The sequence below is a fragment of the Hyla sarda genome, chromosome 10 (assembly GCF_029499605.1).
Source record: "Hyla sarda isolate aHylSar1 chromosome 10, aHylSar1.hap1, whole genome shotgun sequence".
NCBI classification, from domain to species: domain Eukaryota; kingdom Metazoa; phylum Chordata; class Amphibia; order Anura; family Hylidae; genus Hyla; species Hyla sarda.
The window spans coordinates 6569378-6586068 of record NC_079198.1 but is presented as its reverse complement, the minus strand read 5'-3'; the positions used below and the strand labels follow the sequence as shown (position 1 = coordinate 6586068).

At 44.0% G+C, this 16691-nt stretch overlaps 1 protein-coding gene across 5 annotated transcripts in view; it reads right to left on the bottom strand.

Moving 5' to 3' along the window:
* Nucleotides 1–13232: 13232 nt before the first annotated feature.
* LRRC4B (leucine rich repeat containing 4B) overlaps nt 13233–16691 on the bottom strand; it is a 124245-nt gene continuing 120786 nt past the window's right edge. For all 5 annotated transcript variants that reach the window (XM_056543595.1, XM_056543596.1, XM_056543597.1 and 2 more), the window contains one exon: nt 13233–16651. In XM_056543595.1, coding sequence (XP_056399570.1) covers nt 14675–16603 — 1929 coding nt within the window. In that variant the 5' untranslated portion in view covers nt 16604–16651 and the 3' untranslated portion in view covers nt 13233–14674. The remainder of the gene's footprint in view (nt 16652–16691) is intronic.

The following is a 16691-nucleotide window of genomic DNA, read 5'->3' as shown; positions in this document are numbered from 1 at the left end:
GGTCAGACCTAAGTGGTTGGAAGTGGCGTTCCATCATATGGCCATATTGGTCTCTGCAGTATATACACTATGGGAGGTATTTATCAAAGGATTTATGTGTTTTTTTTTAACATAACTTTGGCGCAGTGTCTTTTTGCGCCAAAGTTTGGCGCATCTTCTCCACTGTCATTTTTACAACTTTCTCAAAATCACACGGTCCTGTGTGTGATTTTTAACTTTAGTCAGTTATTCATCATTTGCGCCAATCAATCTTTGGCGGAATTTTGGCGCAAATCCCCACCAAGAAATTTTTGCACATGGGAAACACACTTGGCAATGTCAGAAAATGTAAAGGCGTCAAAATACATTAAAAAAAAATGTTTTTGTGAAAGCAGCGACGCCTCCGGGGCTGCGCAATACTATCCTGCGACATAGTTGTCTCTGAGGAACCTTCACCCTCCGTCGAGCCAGGATTGGACATGGCCGCACAGGTTCGGGAAAGGTAAACACTAAAGCAGTGGTCTCCAACCTGCGGGCCTCCAGATGTTGCAAAACTACAACTCCCAGCATGCCCGGACAGCCAAAGGCTGTCCGGGCATGCTGGGAATTGTAGTTTTGCAACATCTGGAGGTCCGCAGGTTGATGACCACTGCAATAAAGAAACAAAAAATAAAAAAATACCTAAGTTGAAAATAAAATCCATTTCACATGGCGGCTCTAAACCCCACAAAAGAAAATAACTCACGTCGCTTGCTGATATACTGCAGGAGGGTCTCCGAAATGGCTGCTCAAGGGGTAAAATACGCGTCCTCTGTGGCGGTAAGTTCTGTGTAAAAGGCGCTGTGAACGGCTGATTTCAATATTTGAGCCAAAATTACTAACAACTTGCACCAAATGATAAATTTGGTGCATGTCCACGAAAATCAAAGTGAAAAAAAAAAAGGGTAAAAAGAAACGGTCAACAGGCAAAATTGATAAATACCCCCCCTATATGTGGATGTGGGGGGGGGGGGGGGGATTATATGGACCCTGTATAGTGTATAGCAGTGGTCTTCAACCTGCAGATCTCCAGATGTTGCAAAACTACAACTCCCGGCATGCCCTGACAGCCAACGACTGTCTGGGCATGCCGGGAGTTGTAGTTTTGTAACATCTGGAGGTCCGCAGGTTGGAGACCATTGGTCTGTAGCATAAATAATTAAAATAAAAAAATGTAATGAAACAAAAAATAAATTATATATATATATATATATGTATATGGAAGTAGAGGGATTATATGGCCCTTGTATAGTGTACAAAATAAATAACTATATATATATATATATATATATATATATATATATATATATATATATATACCGTGTGTATATATATATAAATATATATACACACATAAATTATTCATTTAATTTTATTTATTAATTTTTTTATTTTTTTTAAGATAGAAGGGGTGCATGAGGCCTTTTAAAATCCTAGCAATGCCCCTGTCTCTATAGAGGAGAATTATCAAAACCTGTCCAGAGGAAAAGTTGCTGAGTTACCCATAGCAACCAATCAGATGGCTTCTTTCATTTTTCAGAGGCTTTTTCAAAACTGAAAGAAGCGATCTGATTGGTTGCTATGGGCAACTCAGCAACTTATCCTCTGGACGGGTTTTGATAAATAATCTCCCCCTATTTATTTATTGTCATTCCATTCAGTTCTTCTGTAAGTCCTGGGAGCATTTGAGTACCAGAAGCCACAGATAGGACCCAGGAAAGGTGACTGCTATATTTGAAGTCCATTTCTGTTATTTGGTGACCAGCCGGCATCTATACATGGACTGGATTAAATTGATATGAAGCTGACAGTAAATCCTTTCTGTTATACCAATGGGATCCAGAAAAGTATCTCCAAGATCTACAGCACAAGAACAGAGCGAAGCGTAAGACACCGAGGCTTCATTCTCTACGTCCGCAGGTTTTATATGAGAAATTAGTCGTATGGGGGGAGCTTTATCAAAACCTGTCCAAAGGAAAAGTAGCTGAGTTGCCCATAGCAACCAATCAGATTACTTTCACTTTTCAGAGGCCTTTTCAAAAGTGAAAGAAACAATCTGATTGGTTGCTATGGGTAACTGGTCAACTTTTCCTCTGGATGGGTTTTGATAAATCTCCCCCGTAATGTGACGTAACCCACCTGCACCTCCTCTCAATGACTCAATGATGGTATAATAATGGCTCCAATGTTTTATTACCGCAAATTACATCAATCTACTAACACCGTATCAGCCGCAGCACATCAGACTCTTCTGAGATGTTTGTCCCATTATTCATCCAGTGGTGACGTTCTATCCCCTCATATGGGACCCAACGGCTTTTTCATACAACCAAAAAGTGTACCCACCAGCGCCCCCTGTGTCAGAGCTGCATATAGAGAACAGGAATGAGGAAGACACCAATATCAATGAGTCCATTGTGTCCTGACTATTACATTATGGCACACAGCCGGCTCCTCACAATCTCCTCACTGTCCGCCCCGGTCTGCGAGTCTGAATACTCCATCATAGTAGTTGAGTTGCTTTTTGTCCTTGATTAAAAAACAAAAAGCAAAGGCCACACGACGGCCAATGGTCACAACCAGTGTCACATTCTCAGTTACTCTTACTTAAAGGGGTACTCAGCCCCTAGACATCTTATCCCCTATCCAAAGGACAGGGGATAAGATGTCTGATTGCGGGGGTCCGGCCGCTGGGGACACCCCAGACATCCGGTGCAGGAAGCGAACTTGGCTCCGTGACAGATGACTGGCAATACCGGGCGAATGCTCGTGACGCCACGGTCACGCCCTGCTCGTAATGTCTTGGCCATGCCCCCTCAATGCAAGTCTATGGGAGGGGACGTATATATACGGACGTATCCCATATACTTGCATTGAGGGGGCGTGGCCGTGATGTCACGAGCCTTCGGTCCTGCACCAGATGCTCTAAGCGAACGCCCGGTGAAGCAGGGAGATCGCGGGGGTCCCCAGCGCTGGGACCCCCGTGATCAGACATCGTATCCCCTATCCTTTGGGTGCCTGGTGAAACATAAAAAGTCCAGCTGAAGAACCAATCCAAGATGTTACAGTCCAAGCTAATTCTTTAGTCCATTCTTGTCTATGTTGTCCACAAACTGCTCAAACCTCTGCCCACCCTGCAGGCACCTCCTGACCATAACATAACCAGCCCAGAACTTCCTATATTCAGCCTGGTCAGCTGGTGGATGGAGGTGATTGGTGTGTGGTGTGAGGGAGCGTGTCCCCCTTGTGGTGGTGGGAGGTGATTGGTGTGTGGTGTGAGGGAGCGTGTTCCCCTTGTGGTGGTGGTAGGTAATTGGTGTGTGGTGTGAAGGAGCGTGTCCCCCTTGTTGTGGTAGGAGGTGATTGGTGTGAGGGAGCGTGTCCCCCTTGTGGTGGTAGGAGGGGATTGGTGTGTGGTGGAAGGGGGCATGTCCCCCTTGTGGTAGTGGGAAGAGATTGGTGTGTGGTGTGAGGGAGCATGTCCCCCTTGTGGTGGTGGTAGGTGATTGGTGTGTGGTGTGAGGGAGCGTGTCACCCTTGTGGTAGTAGGAGGTGGTATTGGTGTGTGGTGTGAGGGAGCGTGTCCCCCTTGTGGTGGTGGTAGGTAATTGGTGTGTGGTGTGAGGGAGCATGTCCCCCTGGTGGTGGTAGGAGATAATTGGTGTGTCTGCTCATGCAGCCTTGTCCAAGAGTCGACTCTTGTCCATGACGCAGGGGCATCGCCAGGGAGGGGATAACAGGATTATAGCCCCGGGTCTCTCACAGGGCCACCCAGGCCGGCCCTGCTGCTTTACCACCGCTGATGACTGTTTTAAAGTGTGTGTCTGTGTCTCTGTGTGTGTCTGTCTGTGTTGGGGGGGGGGATTATGCTACCTAATGTAAGGAAACTGCTACCTAATGTAATGAAGCTGCTGCCTAATGTAAGGAAACTGCTACCTAATGTAAGGAGACTGCTACCTAATGTGGGGAAACTATGCTACCTAATGTGGCGAAACTATGCTACCTAATGTGGGGTAACTATGCTACCCAATGTGTGGAAACTAAGCTACTTAATGTGTGGATACTAAGCTACCTTATGTGGGTGAACTATGCTACCTAATGTGGAGATATTAAGCGACCTAATGTGGGGAAACTGCTACCTAATGTGGGGAAACTATGCTACCTAACATGTGGAAACTGCTACCTAATGTGGGGATATTAAGATACCTAATATGGGGAAATGAAGTTACCTAATGTGGGGAAACTATGTTGCCTATCTAATGTGGGGGAACTGCTGCTTATCTAATGCTGCAGATTAATTATAGTTGCATTGCTGTGGAGCTCTTGAATATGCAGTGCAATTTTATGGCAGGATTTCACTCTTGGACCCAGGCAGCACAATGTCTTGGGCCGGCCCTGACGCAGCCCGCCAGAAGATACCGCCCCTCAGTTTGGCACCAAGGAGTGAAGAGCCTCGACCTTGGAGGACCTGTGGCTCGGTGTGGACCTGGAATGGCCGGCTCGGCAAAAAGGTATTTGACCCACATGGTGAAGAGGTGGGGTAGAGGTGTTGGCCACATCACGGCCCCACTGCCGTGTCCCTCTGTAGATATAGGAAAACTACAACTCTCAGCATGCCCAGACTGGGCATGCTGGGGGTTGTAGTTTTGCAACATCTAGAGGCACCTTGGTTGTAAAAAAAAAAAACTAAAAAAAAACACTGCATTGAAAGGCTTCCAAGGCAGTGTTCCACAACCAGGGTGCCTCCAGGTGTGGCAAAATTACAACTCCCAGCATGCCCAGACAGCTAAAGTTGTTTGAGCATGCTGAGAGTTGTAGTTATGCAACAGCTGAATGCACCCTGGTTGGGAAACACTCACCTACTGTCATACCGGGCTACCTAACTTATCTACATACATGCCTACCAAGTTACCTAACTCCCTAGCTACATACCTGACTACCTACCTTCGTACCTACCTAAAAAAAAACTGGCTACCTAACTACCTAGCTAGTTACCTATCTATATACCTGGCTACTTGGGTACCTACCTGCCCATTTTTACTGAGCCGGACACCAAGGGTGAATTTTTATAGTGTGGAGGCCTATAGATGGGGAGATTGTGTAGAGGAGGGCACTGGAGTCTAACATGTTTGTCCTGAAGATGCCGAAGAGATGAAGTTTTGGCTGGAAGAAGCCTTCATGTTGGTTTGATCCAAATGGAGAAGAAAAGGAAAAGAGGACGCCGCTGATCAGAAAAGACGTCTGTGAGTCCCTAGATGTAATATTATGTCTATGTCCACACCTGCGTATTTTATGCTGCAGATTTGCTTTAGTAGATTTTGCTGCCCACTGACTTTGAGCGGTAGAAAAATCTGCTACAGCAAATCTCCATGGTCACTAACAGTATGGCGGTAACATGTATGGTGATAATATTTCTCCTTGTATACTGTGCACGATTGGGTGTGAATGAGGGCGTGGTTAGGGGTGTGGTTAGGGGTGTGGCTTGGTCTGTTAGGGGTGTGGCCCCTGGTCTTTTGCAGACCTAGCAATGCCCCTTACTCAAGGACAATCCTGATGTTGCTGCAGGACTGGTTAGTGTCCCAGTAGGTATGGGGACCCCTAGTGGTACGATTTTCTGGAGCCATTTTCTTTATTAAATATTCAAAATTGTTTAAACAACCATATTACAAAAGGTCTTTAATTTTCATCAGTAACAACGTATAAAAAGCTTTTGTATCTGACAGTGCCCATATAAATGACTCCATAACTTGTCACACAAATGGGGAGAAATTTACTATATAGCAGTGGTCTGCAATCTGCGGACCTCCAGATGTTGCAAAACTACAACTCCCAGCATGCCCGGACAGCCGTTGGCTGTCCGGGCATGCTGGGAATTGTAGTTTTGCAACATCTGGAGGTCTGCAGATGTAAAAAAAAATATGGCGGACAATTCTCAGGATTACAAATATGCGGTGTTAAAAGGATAATAAAAAAAAAAGCCGCAGAGAGGGCGAAATTATTCAGCAGATGTCTAGAGCCGAAACCCGGTGGATTTTTAATCTAAATGCAGAACTGCCACAGGGCCTCACCGGAGAAGGAGAACTTTTTTTGCTTTTTAATTTTGAATGAGCTTCAAAAGTCCGGTAAGAAGGAACGAGCAGCTACAGCCGGATAATACCAGCTCACTGCCGCAGACTGCTCCCCCCGATGAAGTGACATATCCAGAAATGCGTAGGGATGAATTTTAACAGAACAAGCCGCTGTAGCTCCCATAGTGACGTCACTTTCTACTTATTGCATCCTTCATACTAGAGTTGCGTCACCAGACGGGAACGTTACATCTAATGCACAATCTGGACTAATGCAAAAAGTGATTCACTCCAAACCACCATAGGTAACAGCTCACCCCTTCCTGTAGCCGCACGCCAGTGCACGGAACCTTCCGGTATCGTCGCAGGTCAACCACGAGGTATAGGAAAGGAAAAGTCCAGCACTTCTTCATGCGGTCAAAATTGCCCTGCTTTATTGAACGTGTTCATACAGGATACAAACAGGAGATAAAAACCTCTCTGACGCGTTTCGCGCTGTCATCGCTTAGTCATAGAAACCATTCCATGACTAAGTGCTGACAGCATGAAATGCGCCAGAAAAGTTTTTATCTCCTGTTTGTATCCTGTATGAACACCTTCAATAAAGCAGGGCAATTTTGACCACATGAAGAAGATGATTATAGTCAATGGGGTCCGTCGTGCACCGCTGTTTTTCAGCAGGAGTAGCGGGAGGAAAAACGTTGCATGATGCATTTTTCCTCGTGCTATTCTCCTCGGCAGTCCCGCTGGCCGTCACTCTGTCATGTGACAATAGTAGTGTGAAAGGGGCCTAACACTGACACTATGGGGGTCCTTTGCTAAGGCACGGCAAGCCATGCCACTGGTGTATATGTAGAAAAGTTGGAAAATTTTCACAAAAGTGATTGCACACATTTTTCGATATTTCGGCATATATATACGCCCACTTGTGCCAATGGGGAAGGAATAGGAAGGGGGCTCAGTTTTGCATGTAGGGGCCTGCCAGGGGCGACTTAAGGACCAAAAATCACAGAAATCTGTGCCAGCTATGCACCACGGCAGCCATGGATCTGCTGGATTAAAGGGGTACTCCGGTGGAAAACTTTTTTTTTTTTTTTTTTATCAACTGGTGCCAGAAAGTTAAACAGATTTGTAAATTACTTCTATTAAAAAATCTTAATCCTTCCAGTACTTATTAGCTGCTGAATACTACAGAGGAAATTCTTCACGTTTTGGAACACAGAGCTCTCTGCTGAATCACGAGCACAGTGCTCTCTGCTGACATCTCGGTCCATTTTAGGAACTGTTTTTGCAATACAGTTCCCGTCTCAGGTTTTTGATAAAAAAAAAAAAAAAAAAACGATTCCTCAAAACCTGACTAAACTGTATCAAAACGTGTGTATACATTTTTAACTGTATAGGGTTTGAAAAATGATGTCCGGTTGCATCCGTTTTTAAAGAAAAAAACGTATACGTTTTTAACTGTTCACTCATTAATAAAGTTTCACTTGTTTGATTGAAATTCCAAGAAAAAAAACTGTGCAAAGTCAAAAACCGTATGGTGAAAACTGGATGGAACCGTACGCACATACGGTTCTGTACAATTCCCATTGACTCCCATGTTAAAAAAAATAAATGTATACAGTTTAATACAATTTTTCACCCGGACGTAAAAACCGTGGTAGGCCACGGTTTTCTGTCCAGAAAAAAAAAGTAAAAACCCATATGGTTCGAAAAACTGAGACAACTGTATACATTATGGTGCATACAGTTTTGAATGGGAAGTCCATGGGCACGTTTTTTTGTACGGTTGCATATGTATTTATTTATTTTTTTATGAAACCGTATGCCGAAACCGTACAGCAAAATCGTGAGGTGAACCCACCCTAAGACCTATTCATAACTAACTGTTCATCCCTATTGCATTTTTGGCCCCCCGTGACTATTGAAGACCGTGTAAAGAATATAGGAGGGGTTATTTATATGTGAGGAGCCTTCGCTGTAATATACTGCAACGCGTTTTTACTTTTGCGCGCACATTAACATCTGAACACTACAGGAGAGAGATTTATCAAAAGTTGACCAGTCGCCCATAGCAACCAATCAGGTAGCTGCTTTCATTTTTAAATGAAAAGTGAAAGAAGCAATCTGGTTGCTATGGGCAACTGGTCAATGTTTCCTCTGCATAAGTTTTGATAAATCTCCCGAGGTGCTCATAGGGGGGAGATTTATCAAAACCTGCCCAGAGAAAAAGTTGCCCAGTTGCCCATAGCAACCAATCAGATCGCTTCTTTCAATTTTAACAAGGCCTGTACAAAATGAAAGACAAAAACTGATTGGTTGCTATGGGCAACTAGGCAACTTTTTCTCTGGGCAGGTTTTGATAAATTTCCCCCTTGTAGTGTTCAGATGTTAATGTGCGCGCAAAAGTAAAAACGCGTTGCGGTACATTATAGCGAAGGCTCCTCACATATCAGTGACGGATGTGGTACGTGCAGATCTCGCTGAATCAGACTCGGCTCCATTACAGGATTCCCCTGACGAGTCACTAATCTGAGGAAATGCGCCTCGGCGGCGCTGAATGATACTAAGGAGGGCTCCCGACCTACATCCTGAAGATGAACGTCACCGGGTGGAATCCCTCCATATGAATCAAGGAAATGGTGATTTTCATCCCAGAATTGTATATACTTTGTGTCTGTATGTTGGTGTTTCCCTACCAGTGTGCCTCCAGCTGCTGCAAAACTACATCTCCCAGCATGCCCGGACAGCCAACGGCTGTCCAGGCATGCTAGGAGTTGTAGTCTTGCAACAGCTGTAGGCACACTGGTTGGGAAACACTGTCTTTTCCTGAAATCAGCTTCTACCTGCCTGCCATGGCTGATAGCAGGGAGAAATACATAGATAGCTGTGCAGTGTAGACTGGGTCAGAACATCACCAGAATGGTCGGTCTTGTGGGAGTTATAGATTGTGTCCCCTTATCCCAGTGTTTTCCAACTAATGTCCCCCGAGCTGTTGCACAACTACAAATCCCAGCATGCCCAGATAGCCAAAGACTGTCTGAGCATGCTGGGAGTTGTAGTTTTGCAACAGCTGGAGGCACACTGGTTGGGAAACACTGTATTCCCCTTTGGAATATTGTATTTGATCGCTGAAACATTCTGTTCCTGGTGTTTACCAGACGGACATTCCGCAAATATTCCGCCGCAGGCCATATTTTTACGGCGGAATTTCAAAGCGAAATTCTGCAGAAATGTTCCACTGGGGAATTCCGATACAGTCCTATTGATTTCATTCTGCTGCACCGTGCACACGTCGAGATTTCTGTGGCAGATGTTTCTGCTGCGGAAATCCCAATTTCGGTGTTGACAGAGACAATGAACCTGTTCATGGTTTCTGTGGATTCCACTTACAAAATGCATTTGTGGTGACCCAGTACAGTATGTTATCCTGTCAGGTAAACGTTGCCTCAGGCACTTCCAGTGTCACTGTTCGGGGTCCACTACTCCATGGTATATTGCTTAATACTGTTTTGTGATTTTGTGTTATACATATGTTTACACATATGTGTTACTGTATCTTTAAGGGAAGTCATGCAGAGTAAACCATGTGATCCTGATGCGGTTGCCCCCACCTTAATCCTTAAAGGGGTACTCCAGTGGAAAAAAAAAATTTTTTAATCAACTGGTGCCAGAAAGTTATGCAGATTTGTAAATTACTGTTAAAAAATCTTTATCCTTCCAGTACTTATCAGCTGCTGTATGCTCCAGAGGAAGTTGTGTAGTTCTTTCCAGTCTGACCACAGTGCTCTCCGATGACACCTCTGTCCGTGTCAGGAACTGTCAAGGACAGGAGAGGTTTGCTATAGGGATTTTCTCCTGCTCTGGACAGTTCCTGACATGGACAGAGGTGTCAGCAGAGAGCACTGGGGTCAGACTGGAAAGAACTACACAACATCCTGTGGAGCATACAGCAGCTAAGTACTAGATGGATTAAGATTTTTACATAGAATTAATTTACAAATCTGTAACCGGAGTACCCCTTTAAATTTTGTAGGGGGGGAAGGGGTTGTTCAGTCTAGTGTGAGTTCAGGTATAGAGTGGAGGAGTGAGGAGAAGTCTAAAATCTACAGCCACGCCATTTCCAAGCCGCCATCACACTGTATCTGTGGTTATTATTGTCCCCAGCGCTTGGCCCAGGAGAACTGTCTAAACCTTGGAGCATGGTGGTGAAATGTTTGAACTGTCCGCCCTTGTTTTCAGGGTTGATATACTTTCCAAGTGTTCTGATGCCCCGTTTGGTATGATCCAGTCCTTATAGACCGTAGAACAGTGAATCCCATGGTTGCTGCAGCCGTTTAGTGGGTAGGATAGTGACTGAATATGCTGCTATATCTGAGACTTGGCACATACACAGGAGTCCTGAGCTTTGACTTCTTCTAGGCTGCAGCCATGACACCTGCTAGATGAGGCCTGCTGCCACTAGAAGCCAGAAGCATCATTTTCTCTGGGACAGGTGATGCCATTGTGTGCATCCTGAAGACAGATATACTCCCGGCCTCTAGTGGCTGCAGGAAGAAGCTGGCTGCAGCCTAGAAATGGGAGCAGAAGACGGCAATGACTGCAAGGGAGTGGAGAAGATGTGTTTTCTTGTTTTCAATTTTCAGGGGGCAAACTACCTTTAGGGGGGTGTTACCTACAGGGGGCCAACTACTTATAGGTATTCATACATAAGGGGGGGGGGGGGATCTACCTACAAAGGATACAAGCTACAAGGGCAAACTTTTTTAAGGGTTTTACATACAGGGGAAAACTGCCTTCAAGGATGGTCTTACCTATAGGGACAAACTACCTACAGGGGGCAAACCACATATAAGGGGTAAACTACCTATAGAGGACAAACAACCTACAAGGAAGGCAAACTACCTACTGGGGGGTCTTATCTCTAGAGTGCAAACTACCGACAGGGGGCAATCTACATACAAGGGGCAAAATATCTACAGGGGTTCCTATCTAGAAGGGGCAAACTACATACAAGGGGCAAATTATCCATAGGGGGAAAACAACCTACAATGAAAGTTAACCACCAACTGAAGGAAGCTAATAACTAGGGAAACTACCTACAAGGGGCACCAGCATACTGAGGGAAACTACCTACTGGGGTGCTAGCTTACTAAGGGAAACTACCTACTGAGGGTACCTACCAAACCTGATGGTGGGAAACTCTCTACTGGAAAAACCTATCTACCTAAAGGGGAGGACCTACCTACTCCATCCATACTGACTTACCCATTCCCACCAATCCACCTACCTACGGTGACACTAAATGGCAGAATTCTTTCTGTTTGGGATCCTAAAGGTTTGAAAACAGGAAGGATGGTGTTGGAAAAGTGTTGAGCCTAAGATGTTTGTCTGGCAGTTTCTCCCCAGATGACTTTTGGCTGGAAGAAATCCTCATGGCGGTCTGGGCCAGATGGAAAAGGAAAAAGACTTTCAGAGAAGATGTCACCTGTGAGCCATTGGATAGAACAGCACTATAATCTGCTTAGCAAATAAGAGTTATTTAGATATTGTGCATTGCTTCTTTTTAGCCGCTTTTTGTATTTTGGAGAGAATGACTTTGGGGGGCTGCCCCAAGGTAAAAAAGGTTCAGGAACACTGCTGTAGAGTTTTATACTAGACCTTTTTGGGGAATCACAACACTTGGAAAGTATAATGACTTTTTGAAGACTTAACAAATTGTTGATTCATAACATTTGGGTTTGGTAAATCATATTGTAGATTCACTCATCCTAATGGCTAATCTTAAAGGGGTTGTCCGAATTTTTATATATTTTTTTACTTAAAAACATAAGAAAACATACTTACTTACTGCCTTTCTGGTGGCTCCCAGTCCTTGGTTCTCTCCTCTTTTTCCTGCTTGTGAAGACGTGCCGACCCTGCAGGAGTTGTCCACTTGGCCAATCATCAGTGGTAACCTAAGTGGGCACTTTCTTCAAGGTCGGCTCATCATCAGATTTAAGAAGAAATCGGGAGCACGATGGACCAAGAGCCATCGGAACAGCAGCAGAGAAGGATCGGCACTGGTGATTATGCTCTATGTTTATGGACAACCCTTTTATAGGGGTTCTCCAACATAAGGTGATTTTAGTACGTACCTGCCAGACAGTAATGGACATGCTTAGGAAGGATCCGTCCTTGTCTTGGGGCTAAATGTCAATGTTGTGAGATTACCATAAAGCTGTGGCTTTCTTTTTGTGAACTGGGTATTTCCTGTTGTAGTTTGTTCCCTCAAACTACAAATCCCATGATTCCTTGTTTGTAAGTGTGAGGTCACTTTTATCCCTCCCACACACTAGCCACCTCACCCATTGAAACACAAATGAGCAGCATTCCATTTAAAAGACCAGTGTTTTCTAACCGGGGTGCCTTCATCTGTTGCAAAATGATCTCTCCCCCACCAAGCAATCACTCCACCCATAGCACAAACAGGCTCCCTTTGCACACCTGATTAGTGATGTCAGGTCTCGACACACTGCAACCTGGGAAAACCCGAGACCTGAGTAATTTTGTATGCCATTAAAAAGAAATATTAGGCTGTAAATCACAGGAAGAATTGCGAGACCACCGTCACACACAGGTACAGACACTATATTATGAACTAAACTAACTTTACAGCCCCGGTAGCATAGTCAAATAAAAAACAATCCTGGAATACCCCTTTAAAGGGGTACTCCGCCCCTAGACATCTTAATCCTTATCACCAGTGGTAAAAACCCCGTGATCTCGGCTGCAGCACCCCAGACATCCAGTGCACAGAGCGAACTTCACTCCGTGCCGGACTGGCAATGTGAAGTGGAGGCTTGTGTGTCACGGTCCCGCCCAGCTTGTGATGTCACGGCCATGCCCCCTCAATGCAAGTTTATGGGAGGGGGCGTGGCCGTGACATCACAAAAGGGGCACGGCCGTGACATCACAAGCTTCTGGTGCTGCACCGGACGCTCTAAACGAACACCGCATGCGGCAAGGAGATCTCGGGAGTCCCCAGCGGCCTTTGGATAGGGGATAAGATGTCTGGGGGCGGAGTACCCCTTAAGGTCACACACGTTAGACAAGCGTTCACCATTGTGTGTATTCACTGCATATATGTCAATCAACAAGAAGAGCGTCTTTTCATTATTTTTATTATACTTTTGTTGCAGACTCTTGGCAATGTCACCAACTTAGCTTGTTAACTTTCTGTCTCAATAAAGAGCCACAGACATATTATAATCTTTTTTTTCTGTTCTTATAACAAGAATACATTTCCCACCCAACCAAAATCTTCCAAAAAAATTAAAAATAAAATAAAAAAAATAAAAACAACTAATCACCCACCCGAGAGAAAAAAAAAAAAAAAAAGAGGGAGGACTTAAAAAGTTCATATTAACTTCATTATTTCACACACCTTACACTTTTTTTTTTTTTTTGATAGAAATCCAGACAAAATAACTGGCCCAAATATTCCTGTGACAGAAATTTCAAAAGTTCTCCGTGATCCTTTTTTCCCAAAAACAAAAATATTTAGTAAAAACCGTTTTTTTTTTTTCGTCATTTTTTTTTCATACAGTTTTCATTTTATGTAAAGTTCTGAAGATAATTGGCACATCTGTAAAGGGTTATATGGCACAGTACCTTTGAAAATAAAGTTCTCTTCAAGGTTGTAAACACCTTTTTTGATATTTTGTTATTTTATTTATTTAAATTTTTTTTTTGTGTGTTTATTTTTTTATTTTTATTTTAAAAAAAGCGTCATGAAAACCCTCAGAGAAGGACGGTGACATCAAGTGGCTAGGAACAAAACTTTCCTCCCAATTCCTTCCCGCAAATACTCAAGTTCTCGACTTGTTACACATTGTCCAAACTATTACAATTAAAAACCATCTTACAATCACTGGGGCCTGTACTGCATTTACTTTTCTTGGTCGTCGCAGGCACCCATGGTAATGAGTGAATGGCGAAAAAAAAAAAATCTATTTGTATTTTTTATATATTTTTTTTTCTACTTGGAGAAAAAGATGTCACTGCTTGTCACCGACCAGGAGGATTCGGCAGACACTCCTTAGTGGCGCTATTTAAAAAAAAAATAATAATAATAATAATAAAAAAAAAATCTCCTTCAGAAATCTCTCGAATGATTTTTTATTTTCCTGTTCTTAACCTCTTTGATGAAAATAGATCTGAAATAGAATTTACACGTAAAGAGCTGTACCACAAAATAAGCATTTTCATACTTTTTTTCCTTTTCATAACTTTCCCTTTTCACTTTTTTTTGTGTTTTTTTTTGTGTTTTTTAGTAATACATCAGGTAGTCAGAGAATGAATTTACCCCTTGTTTTAAAGTTATCAAAAGAGTCTCCGCCTCGCGTTGTGTCAGTGCTTCTTTTGGGGGGCACCTCTATTTCAATGGGTATTTGGAAACAGGAAGATGGAGTATTGTGAGACTGTTAAACCCAGAGATAATCTCTCGCTTTTTTTCGCGGTTGTTTACTGGGGTTCTTCTTCATTCTCGCACTCTCGGCACACAAAAAAGAGTTTGACCCACTTTGTAGCAGTCTCATTCGGCGGAGCTAAATTTGTGTTTCTTGCACATTTTCCTTCGAGCTGCTTTTGAACAGAAGGGGTTCGTGAATGGAGTTCAGCATGGGGTTTTTGGCACAGTTAAGTGTTCCTGTATTGTTGTTATAATGGGACTTAAATGCCGTATAATGGTTAAGGTGATCATGCTCAATAGCCGGGAGTGCCATGTGGTTGTCTCCGGGGGCAGTGGCTGGTAATTCATCTTCCACATTAATAATTTCTATAGTTCGTGTTGGCCCATGATGTTTGTGTAGCTGGTGCTGTTTCCGGAGTTTGTAAAAGGCGATTAACATGACGGCTGCCATAAAGGTGATGGCCACGAAGCACCCTATGATGATCTTGGTGGTCTTCATGACGTCGTCTAGGTCTTTCATGATGTTCTCCGTCACGTCGGTTATAGGGATAGTAAATGTCTTCTCGGTGGAGCGGGTGCTTCGAGGCGTGAGGGACGTGGTAGAGTATGTTATCCCCCATCGAACTGTTGTTGTTGTTGGACCAGGCTCTTTCTCAGCAGGCTTCACTTCCTCCGGGGATGAATCCATAGTTTCTACAGTAACTGTTGTAAAGTAGGTATAGTCAGTGGTTGCTGGGTCAACGACAGCAGAGACATTAAGAGTAGCAGATGCTGTCGTATTTCCTGCCGCATTAGTGACCATGCAAGTGTATTGTCCTGTGTCCTGTACCGTAACATTTGTAAAATTCAGCGTGCCGTCGTGTAAGACAGAGATACGTACTCTATAAGAACCGTGAGTCATCAATGTCCCATTTGGTGTTAACCAGTTGACCGATGTCATTGACGTGCCAGTTCTGCATTTAAGCTCAGCGGCCATGCCCTCGGTGACGTTAAGGTCAGTGGGAGGCTCCACTATTACCGGGGCATAGCAGGTGAAGTGACTCTGATCTAGTTCCCCTATGTATCTAGTTTTTAGGTTTGGTGGGGAATGACAACGCGCACAACAGGTCGTATTGTTTGGCACAGTCTCCTTTAACCACCAGCTTAACCACAAAATGTCACAGTTGCAATGCCAAGGATTATGGTTAAGGTGTACTCGCTCCAGGCGGTGAAGAGGAGTAAAAAGATCATGGGGAAGAGACATTAAATTGTTGTGAGAAAGATTAAGTTCCTCCAATGATTTCAAGTCATCGAAGGCATTGCGCTCTATGGTGGCCACATGAGCATGCATCAGCCACAACTTTCTCAGGCTACTCAGACCCTGGAAGGAGCCGGGACGAATCATTTCTAGACGATTGCCAGACAACTCGAGTTCTTCCAGTCTGACCAATGCCGTTAAGTTGGGTATATCTTTTAAATTGCACATGCCCAGATTTAGGTATCTCAAGTTCACAAGACCCTCAAAAGCAGCTTCGGAAATATACTCCAACTTCTTCAGTTCTCCCAAATCGAGTCGTCTCAAAGAAGGGACTCTGTTGAACGCATATGACGGGATACTTTCGATGGGATTGTTTCTTAGCCACAGCTCCCTTAGCTTGGACAGATATTCGAAGGCTTGAGTAGGAACAGTGGTCAAGCGATTATCAAAAAGCTCCAATGTGCTCAAGTTTGGGAGTCCATTAAAAGCTCCCACCTCAATCTTACGAATAAGGTTTTTGCTGAGCTGTAATATTTCCAAATGTCGGAGGTGCTTAAAAGTGTCTGTTTTGATCACCTGAATAGTGTTCTCCTGAAGGTTCAGGTATCGCGTATTGACTGAGATGCTTTCGGGCACTTCTATCAGTTCTTTCCGTGTACAAGCCACTCGACTGGCTTGATTGCTGCAAGAACAGGCGGCGGGACAAGACGTTGGAGATGTTCCTCCCAGGGCCAGGGATGAGACCCATGAGATAAGTAAAACTTGCTTCAAAATCATTCTAAAAATCTTCAAACCAAGCATCCTGTGGGTGCAATGGTTGGTGACCATCTTCTATTTTCATAGTTCAATACTCTCTCTCCAGGAAGGTACGAATGCCTTAAATACAAAAAAAAAGAAAAACAAGACATTATAAAAA